The sequence below is a fragment of the Amborella trichopoda genome, chromosome 9 (assembly GCF_054954075.1).
Source record: "Amborella trichopoda isolate Santa Cruz 75 chromosome 9, AtrichopodaSantaCruz75HAP2 v2.0, whole genome shotgun sequence".
Taxonomy (NCBI): domain Eukaryota; kingdom Viridiplantae; phylum Streptophyta; class Magnoliopsida; order Amborellales; family Amborellaceae; genus Amborella; species Amborella trichopoda.
Window position 1 is genome coordinate 10191154 of NC_142344.1, and position 15771 is coordinate 10206924.

The window sequence follows — 15771 nt, forward strand, 5'->3', positions numbered from 1 at the left end:
ATTTTTTTTTTATTTTTCATTTATTTCATTTATTTTTTATTGATTAAAAGAAGATGCGTTAGGGGATGCACTTGTACAATAGCATCCCATGACACATTAAACATCCATTTACAAGATGGATCTTAAAAAGTAATAATCCCACTAAATTTTGAAATTAATGGTGTTGAAATTTTATCAAGAGATTTTATTTTTTATTTTAAAATTTTACATTTTTTTCGTATTCCTACTTGGTTAAGATTTTCATTCCCTAAAATTTTAAATTCAAAATCCAAATCTAAAATAATTTTAAATCCAAAATCCACATCTAAAATAGATCTTAGGAAGAGGACGAGATGACTCATTTGAATAATGGAGTCGGCCGAGTCGTATAAACCTTGTCGTTCAATCAAATAACCCCGCTAGCAGGGTCTGACTTGGCCGAGGTGGCCAATTTGTAAAGGGTTCTCAACGGTGATCCTTGCCCTGCCACCAATGGTCATCCCTTGTCGGCGTTTTACTAATCAGACCTGCAGGTTGAATCCGGCACCCACCGGTTTCGGGCCGACCAGACCGACTCAACAACACCTAAGCCAATTTAGAAAAAAAAAAAAAAAAAAGCAAAAAAATTGTAAACAAAATCTATAAAATTTAAACAAAATTTGGAAACTTTAAATCATATAAAAACAATAAATACATGATAAACAGTATTTTTTAATCTAATTTTTAGGTACATTTGGCAAACTCTCGAGTTGGGGATAAAATTTGACCAACTGTTTTCTAGTTCGACTCGGACGGTTCTGAGTTGACTTCTGTTTTTCAAACAGGATCCCACCAAAACATGATGTCGGGCAAAGCGTGAGGTGAGGTCTATATCCTCTCTTGAGCCCAGTGCAATACAACAGGGAACACGTGCGATAGAGAAGAGCTGACTGGTGAACATGGGTAGATGAAGAAGCTGAAATGTAATGTTCAATTTTGATGAGCCCTAGGAGATGAGGAAATTTCAAATATAGGGTGCTTGCATCCATGAAACTCTAGAGATTTGAGACTTGAATATTAAATGTACTTCATATGAAAGAGCCTTAAAATACCCTTATTTCTTAAAATAAGCTTGAATAGGTCAATGAAATTCCAAAGACCAAAGTATTTGTTACAACTAAAACTTTAAACACACATTGAAAATGAAACAATCTTGAAAGAAATTATTTACCTTGAATATTTGAATACACAACTGTACATATTATACATGTTAATTGTCCTTCAATAGGGGGAAGATAAAACATTAAAACCCCTTTCATGAAGATATGAACTTCATGTTGAAAGTTCAAATCTAGGCTGAGTCAATTGACATGAAGGGAAGATGATTGTGGAGTATCATGTTGCATATTTTGTTGAATGTTGTCTTCTTCAAAGTCATGAGGCCATGGAATGAGGCTTGATGGAGGGAAGCAACAGTCACAGTCAGTTTGGCAGGGCATTGGTCTCCCCCAATGGCTCTTTGGGCCCTCTTCTTTCACAGTGGACCATTCTGCTAAACCCTCACCACTCGCTTCCACTGTCTTATGGGCCCCCTGTGATAGCACAAAAAGATCAATAACCAAGGGAAAAAGATCTCTTCTAAGTAATCATATACTCTATAATCTGAAGGACTATGGAAGAAACCTTACTCCACTTGATCATCACAATCCATTGAAATCATGGATGGTGCGACCCACCACTGAGCTCGATATTATGTTTATAAGGAACTCCCTCTATTTATCCATCACTGTCCAGCATATAGATGAGCAGTGATTATCCAGTGGACTACATTTTTCTTGATGCTCCATAGTCACCGTATATCTTTTTGGTTTCTTTTTTTTAACGTTAACCGTTATTAGTGTGAAGCAACTTTTTGAAAATGTTAGTATTTTTGGAAAGGGTTTAGTATTAGTAAGAATGGAAACCGGCAGCTAAGTGACGGGTGGTGCTACTACTACTTTGAACTCAACCCGATTCCTACTTGTTATATCTTTTCTTTCAATAAATTTATTAAAAAATACGTAAGAGATCAAATATTTAACCTTTTATCCATATCTTTTGATTTAATCTCAAAGCACCAATCAAAACTCCCATGATTACGAGTACAAAGACTTAAAAGCGTTGTTCGCAAATCGTCCGATCTAACCGCTAACCACCCAGTTAGATCTGGCCAGTTTCGATTTTGAGCGGTTAGGGAGATCAATTGGTATTTTTTAAAAAAAAGTATATAAATTCCCAAAAATAAGAAATTTGATTTGTAATGCATTTTTAAATATTCTTTACATTATGGTAAAGATTAAAAATTCTTTTGGTCATTAATACTCACTTTTATATTTTCCCATCTTTTTTAAAAAAAATTAAAAATAGCCCTTGAAAAATATAAAATGGGTTAAAATCTATTTTTTCATTAATTTTTAACTTCATTTAAATGTGTTTTGTTTTATCATTCTTTCTATGTTTTTTATATTTTATTAGATTTTTTTGTACTTTTATTTTATTTTTTAACACTTTTTTTACCGCCCCAAGCTTGTTCGATTAGAGTGGTTGAATCAACCGATTTACCGATTAGGCCGATTAAACCGCTTTCATACCCATATCCAGGTAACCGTTCCGAAACTTAAAAGTGACGACCATGTTAAATAATTGAGAAATCCTTTTGGGTGCAATTTGTACAAAGCCTAGGCTCTAAACAATCACATTAAAGCCTACCTTGAAATAGTATCAAGAAATATGGTTTCAATACTGAAAATCTATGTAATAGCTTTAAAATATATTTTAATCTTTATTTATGAAGTTTAAAGCTTAAAAAATAGTGTAAATCTACATATCTATGAAAATTTGAAAATCTTGAAAATTGACAGTCCAAAATGCATTACAAAAACACTATTTTCAAAACTTGAAATCTATTTTTTTCTCTTGTTCATACATCTTGATGTCGAGATGATCAATTAGAAGATATTTGGGCATCATAATAACGTTTTCTAGTGAAATTTTTGTAATGGGCTCCAATTTGATTGTTTAAAGCCTCGACTCTATATAAACTTTTTCCAATCCTTTTTGACCTTTTCCTTTTGCGTCTCATGAGATAGGGACCCTAGGCATCTTCGTGTGGTCCCATTAGAGTACACGTGGGATCGCTATCTTCTCTTTTTCTATTCCATAAGAATCCACGTAATATAGCTATCTTTGAAAAGAGAATTCTCTTCTATTTCTTTTTTTAGAAATGCACTTGATCCTATGACAAGTATTTTTCTTTAGGAACTTTAGGGAACAAATGATTAAATATGAGCAGCAGGGATGTCTTGATCTCCATTCTCACTAACGGAATTTCCCGAGCCCATATCTAAATGTCGGCGTAGCAATAGACCAGGACCCGAGGGATAGACCCGATCTGGGTACAGGTAAAGGTCCACAAATTAGATCCACCGGGGGCGGGTCTAGAAATTTGGACCTGAACACTATTCAGATATGGGTCTAGTAATATTTTTTGGATCTTAATATATTAAATATATTTATAATACATAAATATTTTAATTTTTGAATCGGATCCAATTGATTTAGGTCCAGGAAATTTGGATCCAAGCCCGGGCCCAACCCGAACCGTTGCCACCCCTATCGAAATGTTCCTCTTGGAACTCAACATTTTCTAGTCCTTGTAGAGTAATTATTTAGGAGAAAATGAAAGGTTTAAAATTGCACTCATTCAGATAGCCGTTGATTGATCAGGATAGCTGCTACTAACCTTAGTTAAAGATTTAACTACGACTAAAGTAACCTCGGTCAACAATGGCCCATATAGATATGTTTTTTCCATATTACATAATACGATACCCGATGATATCCATTAAAGAAAGGCTAGGAGTGGTGGGAAATCTTTACACCAGCGTTTTAAAAAACGCCGAGTCGAATCGGAAATCACAAAAAGTGGATCGTATCGGCTAAAAAATTGGAAATCGTCCGGTTCTAGAGAGAACCGGACGATTCTGTACAGTGACTTGCCGATTCACCATACGGAATCGGCGAGTCCGAACAGTGAATCGGTGAGTCCCATACGGATTTTTTTTTTTTTTTTTTTTAAATGTAATCCATGATAGATTTTTTTGTAATACTTGATCGATTTTTTTGTAATCCATGATTGAATTGTTTTTGTTTTTTTGTAATCCATGATCGAATTTTTTGTTTTTTTGTAACCCATGATAGAATTTTTTGTAATCCATGATCGAATTTTTTGTAATCCATGATCGAAATGTTTGTTTTTTTTTCTTGTAATCTATGATCGAATTTTTTGTTTTTTGTTTTTTTTTTTGTAACCCATGATAGAATTTTTTGTAATCCATGATCGAATGTTTTGTAATACATGATCTAAATGTTTGTTTTTTTTTTGTAATCCATGATCAAATTGTTTGTTTTTTTTTTTGTAATCCATGATTGAATTTTTTGTTTTTTGCTTTTTTTGTAACCCATGATAGAGTTTTTTGTAATCCATGATTGAATTTTTTGTAATCCATGATCGAATTGTTTTTTACTTTTTTTGTAATCCACGATTGAATTTTTTGTTTTTTTTGTAATCCATGATCGAATTTTATGTAATCCATGATCGAATTTTACATGATCGAATTTTTTGTAATCCATGATTGAATTTTTTGAAAATTTGTGATTTTTTTTTTTTAATCCATGATCGATTTTTTTTTTGTAATCCATGGTAGAATTTTTGGAAAATTTGTGATTTTTTTTTTTTTAATCCATGATCGAATTTTTTTTTGTAATCCATGATAGAATTTTTTGAAAATTTGTGATTTTTTTTTTTTAATCCATGATCGATTTTTTTGAAAATTTGTTATTTTTTTTTTTAATCCATATTATTCAAAGAGAAAATGAGAGAGATGATGATTCTGAAGCCACCCTATCCCAGCCATATTATTCACATATCGAGTCCCAACAGCAACAGTGTAGGGATGAGTACGACAATGCAGGTGAGCATGAAGGATGGACAATCTTCGGGGATTTTAGATTGGGAGCACAACAAAACACTAACACTCAGGGATTTGGAAATAGTCAGACGCCTGCTAATATCGATGATTCGTTTTTAGATCGAATCAATAAATTGTTAAACGAATTCAATCAATGGCACCAGCGTGACCAAGAAGAACAATAACGTGGTCTATCATTTTATTTTTAGATCATATGTTACTAATTTTATGCTTTATTGTAGTCCATGTATGTTGATATACTTATTCTATGATAATTCTATGTTTATCCTTTTGTGTGATGTAAATTAAATGCTGAATGGCGATTCATGCAGGGAAAGAACATATCAATATTCGCATATTCATTCAAAAACATGAAAATTCTTAATGGAGTACCCTCATTTCTTATTGAATTCCTAAAAAATAATATTTATAATGAATTTTAATAATTTTTTCGGATTTTTTTTAAGCTTTATCCTGATCGATTCACCCGATTCCCGATCCGGATCGCCGATTCGCCGATCCGGATAGATTTTTTGGAAGCCCGATCCGGGTCACCAATCCGTTTTTTAAACCATTGCTTTACACACGGAGCCCAAATTATAAGGACGCGTAGCCATGCGTACACCATGTACCCAAAATTGCCTTGCACCTTCCCGTTAGGGGTCACAGCGGATCGGGTCGGGTCCACATCGACCTCGACCTAAACCTACGCGTCTAGCTTTCACCTAGACTTGGATTTAGGTCTAGAAATTAAAAAAATAAAAATAAATTATTTTATACATTATTTAGTACATATTTTATATACTTTACATAACCGGATCGGGTCAGGTCAACCCCGACGTGGACCCAACTCGACCTCATAGGGGTCCACACTGGACTCGGACCCAATTTGGGTTGACCCATTTAAGTGCTAATGCTTCCACGGTGTGTGTGATAAAGAGAAAGTTAACGAGGTTGGATTGATTGTGCGTGTGAGAAACATGTTTGCTTTTTCTCAATAAAGTTAAGGGAAAGGTTTCTATGCTTCTCCTCCAGCATAAAAGTTCTATCCTCCTACCATCCAGCCGTCCAATTTTGATGAAAAGAACTACTCACTGTTTGATCTTTGATCTGATGTCTCAAAGTATTTTATTTTTATTTTATTTTATACAAATTGTATGAATATGAAATTTGGTACGTGCCATTTTCTCATTGGGACGCACCTACAAAAAATATTAAAAATAATTTTTTGATAAAATATAATGACCAAAATACCTATTGAAACTTTTAGGGGTATTTTAGTCATTTTATTTTATTGAAAAGAATTTTTTTATATTTTTCACTAGTGCGAGTTTAATAGATGAGTGAACGTCCAAAATTTGGTTTCAAAATAAATAAAATAGTATAAAAAAGTGACATTGTGATTGGGGCAATCTTAACCCTCCATTCAGAATGGACGGTTAGATAAGGAAGAAAATAGAACTTCTATGCTATAGAGGAAGCATAATAAGCTTACCCTAAAGTTAAAGTAAAGTGATTGGATTGATTGTGCATGTAAGAAACATTTTGCTGCGTTTTTTTGGGTAATTAAACATGTTTGCTTTTCCGCAAGAAAATATCAGGTTTCAACAAAAAATCTAATGATAAAAGATGAAAACATAGATAAAATATTTTATACGCTATACTCTTTTTGAAATGTATAGAAGTTTTTGTCATTTTTAAAAGGTTATATCTAATACTAACTCTCAAAAAATACATAATGTTTTCAATTATACGGCCTTCTATTCAGAATTCAATTATTTAAATAAGAAAAAAGTTTATATAAAGTTGCAACCTTAAAATGTATAATCAAAGATGCACCAAAAAAATCCATCATAAAATGTTGTTTGGATGTTGGAAAACCCTCTAATTGATCATCTCGACATTGGGATGTATGGATATGAAGAGAAAAAAAAAATTTTGAGTCCACAAAATAGTGTATCTTGCAACACACTATCCGGACCGTCCATTTTCAAGATTTTCATGTGTGTTTAGATCTACATTGTTTGAACCATTTTTAGAGTTTAAAAGTTTATAATCATAGATGAAAATACATTCTCAAACCACCCTAAAAATTTTTTATATCAAAATTATATTCATGATAAAAAATAAAGGTACACCTTAATTGGATTGCTTAAAGTTGCAACATTATGCAAACTACACCCTTTAAATAATAAAAGAATCATCACGTACACCATAAAAAATATTGTAATGAATAGCAAAATTTTATATTAATTTCATTAAAAATATTTAGATTACTCAGGAGACGGGGATAGGGTTTAAAAGGTGGTCAAGAGTGGAAGTTTGAATCACCATTGAAAATTCTATCAAATTGGTATTGGAAAGAGCCGTGGAAGAACAGATTTTCGACCTATTAACTGCTAAAAGTGCAAAAGAGAGAGAGAGAAAAAGAAAAAAGAAAAAAGAAAAAAGAGCCCTTTACAATGAAAATGAAGATGTTATAATTTCTATTTTTTGACATACATCTTAGAGATGGACGTTAGATAGACCAGGGACATATGACCCCCTAATGTTACCCACATGCCTTAACTTATATGACCCCCACATGTCACCCGCATGCCTTAACTTATATGACCCCCTCATGTCAACCATCTCTGTTTATTTAATTTCACCCTCAAAGGCAGTATAATAATGAGTTAAAAAATAGTTGATATTTTAGTTGTATTAATGAGTAAAATTAGTGTTTAGAAAACTAGATTGGCCAAGCGAACCGGTCATAAGACAATTTGGTATGGATCAATGAATTGCCAATATGGATCGACAACTAGGATCAATTCTCTAATGTGAGAATCAGCCAATAAAAAATAAATAATAATATAATGTGGGGAAACCAGGCGCTTTGTGTGGTCTTGATTATCTAGTTCCTTAATAGATTCATCCAATGGTTTAAAAAGCGGATGGTGACCCGGATTGGGTACCTCCAAAACCGATCCGGATCGGCGAATCAGCGATCCGGATCGAGAATCAGCTGAATCGGTCTGATTAAAGCTTCAAAGAAATCCAAAAAAATGATTAAAATTCATTATAAATGTTTTTTTTTAGGAATCCAATAAGAAATGAGGGTACTACATTATTAACTTTCGTTTTTCTCATCAATTTTTATATATTGAGATGCTCTTTCCCTGTATAAACTTAAATATTAAATTTGCATCGCATAAAAAAAAAATCATAGAATTATCATGGATAAAATATATAATTATACATGGACTATTATAAAGTGTAGACTAATCAATGAAAGAATGGCCATTAAAATCTCGTTTTGGCGAAAAACCCTAATTCGCTAAAAAAACCCAAATTATTACAGCCTAACTAACTATACTCCAAAATTATTACAACCTAACTAATTATAATATTATATACTGAAATTATAATTATTAGTTTATATTTTATAATTATTTTATTAAACAAATAATAACAAATTAAAAATATTTTAGAATATTATCTAATTGAAAAGTGATTAAAAAATTATTAGAAGAGGCTTCCATATCATATGACTAAAATTAAAAATGAAACCACCAATAAATTCTAATGTAATTATATTAAAAAATTCAAAATAACTTTACCCAAAAAAATGAAAAATAAAGATGACAAAATTAAAAAAAAAAATCCCATCGGCAATATGCACAATAGCTACAAAAAAATAAAAATAAAAATAAAATATTGCAATAAAACTCATCGAAAAAACTATTTACTAGTAAACATCAAAAAAATTTATATGGCTATTTTTTAATTTGACACACTAAATTAATGAGTGCTATTAATTTTTTTAAAATTTTATATAGCCGTTTATTAGTGCTATTAATTTGACACGCTAAATTAAAACGCTACAAATATGGACAATGGCTTGCAATAGTTAACGGCTTGGAAAAATTATATGGCCGTTTATTAGGTAATGGCTTGTGTGACGATGGCTTGCACGCTGTTGAAGGTAAGTGGGAATTGTCCCACATCGGAAATATCAAGCAACTTCCAAGTTTATAAAAGATGTGAGGATGAGCATTCAACAGCATGCAGGCGAACGGTACATGGGGTAACACGTGATTGCATGTGAATGTGGTGCTGCCGTCCAACAATGTCGAAAATTATCTTTATTTTTAAAACAAATATCCCAATTACCCTTGGAAACGTCATACATGCCTAGACATGATGTCACCATCCGATTCTATGCAGTGATTCGGCCGGAATCGCCGATTCTCTTCTAGAAGCGGGCGATGTGCAAAAATATGGGGGCAACCTTGCACGTGCGCACGTGTGAGTGCGCACGGACGTACAAGAGCATGTGCGTGAACCGGCTGAACCGGATGGGAATCGGCGGTTCTACTCTAGAACCGAGCGGTTTCGATTTTGTGATGGAACTGGTACGGGCTGTGCCGGTTCTCGAGTTGAAGCGGGCGAGTCCCGTTCGACTTGTCGATTTTTAAAACACTGGATTCATCTAGTTCCAAATGGGAACGGGTGGTCCCAAAGGAACCAATCCCATTAGGAACCAGATTGACACTCGGCTTGGATAAAAGAAGTCCGAACCCCATGTGGGTAGGCTAGGCACAATGAATATCTAAATAGACACGAACTGTGATTATGGAAGAAATGAAATATCATTAGTTTACGTAGTTCGATGTATTAAACTCTTTACAAAGGGGTTGGGGTCGTGATGGTAGCATCTACGCACCCGATTAGCACGTGGTATCCATTCCTACCGTTGACACTTTTAATTAACACTTTCAAAATGTAACTCCCTAATCTATTAAAAAAACGGGTAGCGGCTTGTATTCCCCATTGAAAATTACCACAAAAAAAAAAAAAAAAAGAGGTAGCGGCTTGTATTCCCCATTGAAAATTACCCAAAAAAAAAAAAGAGGTCTTTACAAAGGATGCGGTCTACGTGCTTAAATTCTTCACTGGGATAATTTACTAATGAAAAATCTCGCGCATCTTGCTTGCAGTAATCCACCCATGTGTGGAAAAAAGTATGTACCCAAAACAGAGTTTAAAACCCAGCAAGTTCTGATCCGGATTGTTGATTTGGATGGGAATATGCGGTGACCAAACCAATTCCCTGTAAAAGTCCCCTCTTGTATTTTTCTCTTTTTCTTTTAAGCCAAGTTCCCTTAAATCTCTATAGATCCCTATTTTATTTTAATTTTTTAATTTTATTATCATCAATTTGGTTCGATCGAACCAGCTGACTCATATTTGTGGGTGAAGGATTTAAACAATTAGGCCAAAACAAAATTGCTTTTCAAACCGGTTGGGTGGTTTAGTTAGGGACGCATCTTCATTCTAGAAGCACAACGAGTTAGCTCGTCTTTTACGGCATTGTTTAATTTTTAAAAAAACATTTCTGTTGGTGGGTGGGTTTTTTATTTTTTCTTAAACAATTATTTTTGTGAGGTGGCTTAGACTAAGATGAAATTAGAGTTAAGAGGAGAGATAAAGACCTGATCGTCATCTTTGAGACGGCCCCAACACTCCACCCGGTTGAATTGAGGGAGATTAGAGTGGAAATAAACCCAAACTAATGCATCTTCAAGCTCAGGGTGCTTGCTAAATAGGTTCCCATCGCCATGAACCACCGCCTTCAATACCTATTCATTACAATTCACAACAAATCAGCTTTAAAATAAGAGTGAGAGAGTCCAAAAGTAACAAGGAAACAGGGGAGGAGGAGCACCAAAAAGTCACAAGAAACAGAGAGATAGATCATTCAATTCAATGGATCCAGGTCAAAAGTTAAAAGAAAAAGTAAAAGGAGAGAGAAGTACCACAGGTAGTTCCTTGCAGAAGATGTAGTATCTGAGTTTGGCGATGAGGTCAAGCAAGAAATGACCACCACTTATGTGACAGTGAACATGCAGTGACATCTTCCCCTTCACCTTCTTCCACTCTGCTACCACCTCATCCCTCTGTAATCTATTATACCATCCCTGCAACTGCAATAAAAAATAAACAGCAAAAACCACAGATCAAACCCAAAAAACCAAGAAACAAGAAACTCCTTCCTCTCCTTCAAGAAGTTAACCTTAGAAAAAGAGAGATAGAGAGAGAGAAATTGATTTAAGAATGTTTTATGCCTGAGCTCTGTTGATGGTTTGGGAGATGGCAAGGGTGAGCTTCGCGGTGATGTCGCTATGGGTGAGAGTGTAAGTTCTTGGGAGTTTTGCAGGATGCTTGTCTTCCTCCACTCCCAAGAAGAGCACCTTCAGCTTTGATGCCTCAAATATAGCAGGTCCAAAGATCCTTGCAACCTAACAAATCCATGTAACACCAAACTTCTTAATCATGGTTAAAGTTAAAAAAACAAACACCAAACCTCTTAACCAACCTCTCTCTTTTTACATATAAACCAGGCATATAATAGAACAAGAGCTATCCAAAGTCCATACAACACCAATCCTCTTAATGTCTCTGTCTTTCACACGCACCCACATAAAAGCGAGAGAGAGGGAGAGAGAGAGAGCATACAGGGAAAATGGATATTTTACTTCTGGATTTCTTAGAGAGAAGGATTTGGTTTCCGAAAAGAAGGGGATTCCGGCCCAACAGGCTCGACGAATAAGGGGTTATGGAACCCTGCTTGAAGATGGGTTTCCTGGTTAAAGAAGAGAGAGAAACAGCAGGGTTTGCAATAGCCATGGAACTGCTTTTCAGAGTCTTAGAGAGAGAAAGAGATCCAAAGCTATGTGCAATTACCTCCCCCCAGTTTCAGGAGGTTTTTTTATGTCAGAATTGAGAGTGTTAAGGCATGAAAAATAATTGCAATTTTGAATTGGGGTGACTAAGAAAGGTAGTATATATTTATATGAATGGATACAAGAATGAGTGTAGCGGTGGGTGAGCCGGTATGAATATCAGCTCCTTAATTATAGGAAGAAAGGTTCGATGGCTGAAAGGGAAAGCCTGCAGATTTGTTTGCTTGCAAGCGTTTCTTTGCCCTCTCTTTCTCTCTCCACACTTTGAATATAGAATTGATCCAATAATTTTTTTTGTATCGGATTGGCGTTATACTCAAGTTACGTCTAGCAGACCCGCGCAAGTTGGTTTGATACATTTGCTCGTCGGGCCGACACATGTTGGACGTGACATTTTGAAACACGCGTTAAAGTTCAAGGTATGTTGATAAAAACAATTCATTTTTTTACTGGAAATTGGTTGTAAGAAAAAATATTGCCCGAGTATCAAAATTATTGAAGGGAAAATGCCCAAAAAGTAAAGGTGGATTTACAACAGAAAATTTGTTTCTAGTGGATATACATAAAAGGAATAAAATAGATAGATTTATAAGAACAAAATTGTTTAATTTCAACAATATGGAGATCGAAATTATAAAACTGCATGCATATAGGTGGTCCATCTAAAAACAAATTTAAAGGCCGACTCAGTTCTACGTCACCGTGTCCTTTATGATATTCCGTGTTAAGTACAATTTACTCTCCTGTCTCTCCCTATCTAAAAGTCTCAAGTAATATAACCTTACTCTCTCTATCTAAAAGTCTCACGTAATATAACCTTTTGCTTCAGGCACTCTCTCTCTAGTGATATGACGTTTACTTCACTAAATGCTTATATACTAATCACATCATTACGAGTGCTTCGCTACTTCCCCTTGGCTTTTTTCCTCGTTTCTCAGTCTCTACATATTTCTATTTCTGTCTCGTTTTCTTTATGTTTTTGCACTATCATTTTTTGTTTTCTACACATTCCTATTTTTATTTCGGTTTCCCTCTCTCGTATTCAACCTACTTTTGGTCTCTGTTTTTTTTTTTTTTTTTTGGTACTTCATTATGGCTGACAAGCCCCTATCCATTTTATAAAAAGAAAAGATTGTATAGAGCCGTGGCTTTAAACAATCAAATTCGAGTTCACCTCAAAAATCTCACTAGAAGAGGTTGTATTGATGCCCAAATATCCTCAAACTGATTATCTCGACATCAAGATTATTGACATGAGAAAAAAATAAATTCTACGTTTTAAAAATAATGTATTTTGTAACGCATTTTTTTACTGTCAATTTTCAAGATTTTCAAATTTTTATAGATTTATCAATCTACACTATTTTTGAAGCTTTAAACTATATAAATAAAGATATAAATATATTTTAAGGCTACCAAAAAGATTTCTAATATTAAAATCATAATTCTCAATACTAATTGAAGGTAAGCTCTAATTTGATGGTTTAGAGCCTAGGCTCCATACAAACCGTACATTTTTATAAATCATTAGTGGTTTTTTTTAATACGTTGGGTGACAATGGAAGTTTAAACTTTAGCTGCGGCATGGTACTACCACCACTACCCCATCACTTGAAAAAATCTCCCTCTTTGCTGACGAGTTTGAAGCTTCATTTGCAAATATATAAACATGATTAAAAGAAGCCTCCATTTCTCTGCATAAATCCACAGTCTCTGCCCATATTATAAAAAATCGTCATGGGGTTCGCTCGTCCATCCGAATTTCTTATCACACCTCCGATTCATGCACTTCCTGGACTCTATGCTCTTATCAAAATTCAATTTAAGACATCTACAGTTGCGTGTAAGAGGAGGTCTATGAAAGCTGTCGGTTAGGTGAGAGAGAGAGATGAGGAGAGAGAGAGGGCCAACGAAATGACTGATTCTGTGAGTTAGTTCTTAGAGAGAGATAAACGTCGAGAGGGAAAGGGAGAGACAGAGGGTTGATGTCCATGGCCCGACCAAATCATTTCAAGAGAGAGAGATACGTCCTCCAAACTCATTTCTATCAATTGCAAACGCTGCAACTTTTGAGGGATGGTGATGGATCCGGGTTGGGTCACGGGTCGATCCCTACCGGACTTAAGTTTCATATGGACCTGAACAAGGTTCCATGTCGAATCCAAATCATGTGGACCGGTCCTGACCAGGATCCTAGTCAACAGGTTCAAAAGTATAAAATTCCTTCATAAAATGTGTAATATATATTTTTATGTATCTGATATATTTTACACCGTGTTGAACATCGACCCGATTCAGGTCAGGTCGGCGTCATTTGAATACAGATCCAATTTGCCGGGTCCATGACGTGGACCGGATAGGTTGAAACTCACCCCTATTGCCACCCTTATATTATTTTATTTTACTTTCCCAAACTCCCCCCATAAACCGAAATCAACCACAACGTAGCTTTTCCTTTCAAATGAGACTTAAAGTCACGGCATTGCTTTTCCAAGAAAATGCAAAATTTCTTAGTGTGAGATAAATTAGAGTAAATAACGAAAAGGTTTTATTTATTTTTGGTATTTAAAAAATAGAAGAGTATATAAAGAGACAATTTATTTTTAATACCAGAAGATTACAATATTTTTATCCATAAGCTTTCAAATTGGGTGGTTATGAGAGTGTCATTAACAACTCAAAGTTCAACAAGAAATTTCTTGAAGTTCATAACACATCTTATACCATGCAATCCGACATCTAATGATTAGGAGCAACTGTAACCTTCTTGTGACAAAGATAAATGGTCTTGTAAAACGCACTCCCTTTAAAAATAGTCATGTAAACTTCATAGCTTTTTATCCCTGTCTCTCACTGATTTAAAATATAAACTGTATTTTTATCTTATTACTTTTATATATATTACATTAATTTAAATATATTATTCTATACTTCTCACCATTACACACCTATAAAAATATCAAAAATAATTTTAATATAATAAATGACAATGATAACCATAAAATGCTCAAAGCTATTATGATAATTTTATTTATATTATAGTAATTGTTAGTATTTTTTATAAGTGGGCGATGTCAAGAATCATGACATATCAATTTGAGTTTAATATAAGGTATAAAAACGATAAAATTAAAATACATTATACGTTTTCAAAAAGTGGGACTAGAGGATTTTTCTACAAATTACCTAATAAATAAATATGTTGTCAGATGTTTGGGGAAAAAAATCCGAAAGGTCATTTAAGGGATTTGTCAGCTAGACTAAGGGGTATCCATACTCAATAATGATGATAATGATGGTCATAACACCAAAAACAACAACAACAACAATAAGGGTGTGGTTTCTATAAGGTTGCAACCTTAAATGATCCAATTAAGGCGCACTTCCAAATTGTATCCTAACATGTAATTTTGGTGAAAATGATTATTGGGATTATCTCAAAATCTATTTTCATACCTCATTATAAAAGCTTATATTAAAAAAATAGTTGAAATCTAGTAAATCTATAAACATATGAAAATCTTGAAAATAGACGGTTTAGATAATGTATTGCAAGAAGTACTATTTTTGAGATTCAAATTTCTTTTCTTTTTTTTTTTTGCCATATTCATACATCTGAATGTCGAGATGACCAATTAGAAGTTTTTTCAACATTAAAACAACATTTTCCAATGGATTTTTGAGATGCATATGCAATTCTACATTTTAAGCTTGCAACTTTATATAAACTTTTTCCTAATAATCATAAACTCAGAATTTCCAACTAGATAAGCTCTCCAATAGATTTATCGAAATTGACTTCCAACAAAAAAAAAAAGTTAAAATAACCAATTAAAATAAAGAAATAGAGAAAAAGGTGCACGAATCTTTTGCGTATATGGTTGTTTGATTATCTAGAGTTTATATATATATATATATATATATATATATATATATATATATATATATATATATATATATATATATATATATATATATATATATATATATATATATGTGGAAAAATCTTATATGAAGATGCAACCTTATAATGTAGAACTACGGATATGCCTCAAAAATCCATTGGAAAAGGTAGT

At 33.6% G+C, this 15771-nt stretch overlaps 1 protein-coding gene across 3 annotated transcripts; it reads right to left on the minus strand.

Moving 5' to 3' along the window:
* Positions 1-1075: 1075 nt before the first annotated feature.
* Positions 1076-11676, minus strand: LOC18424250 (protein STAY-GREEN homolog, chloroplastic). Of its 3 annotated transcripts, none has more exons than XM_088845742.1 (5): positions 11489-11676; positions 11078-11251; positions 10769-10936; positions 10445-10591; positions 1076-1550 (listed from the first exon to the last, which is right to left on the minus strand). In XM_088845742.1, exons 3-5 carry the CDS (start codon positions 10865-10867, stop codon positions 1320-1322), a joined length of 477 nt encoding a protein of 158 aa, XP_088701868.1. In that variant the 5' UTR covers positions 10868-10936; positions 11078-11251; positions 11489-11676; the 3' UTR covers positions 1076-1319. The 3 variants fall into 3 exon arrangements, with proteins under 3 accessions (XP_088701868.1, XP_011628941.1, XP_088701869.1); XM_011630639.3 differs by having other exon boundaries at positions 11469-11676; XM_088845743.1 differs by having other exon boundaries at positions 11329-11676.
* Positions 11677-15771: the final 4095 nt, after the last annotated feature.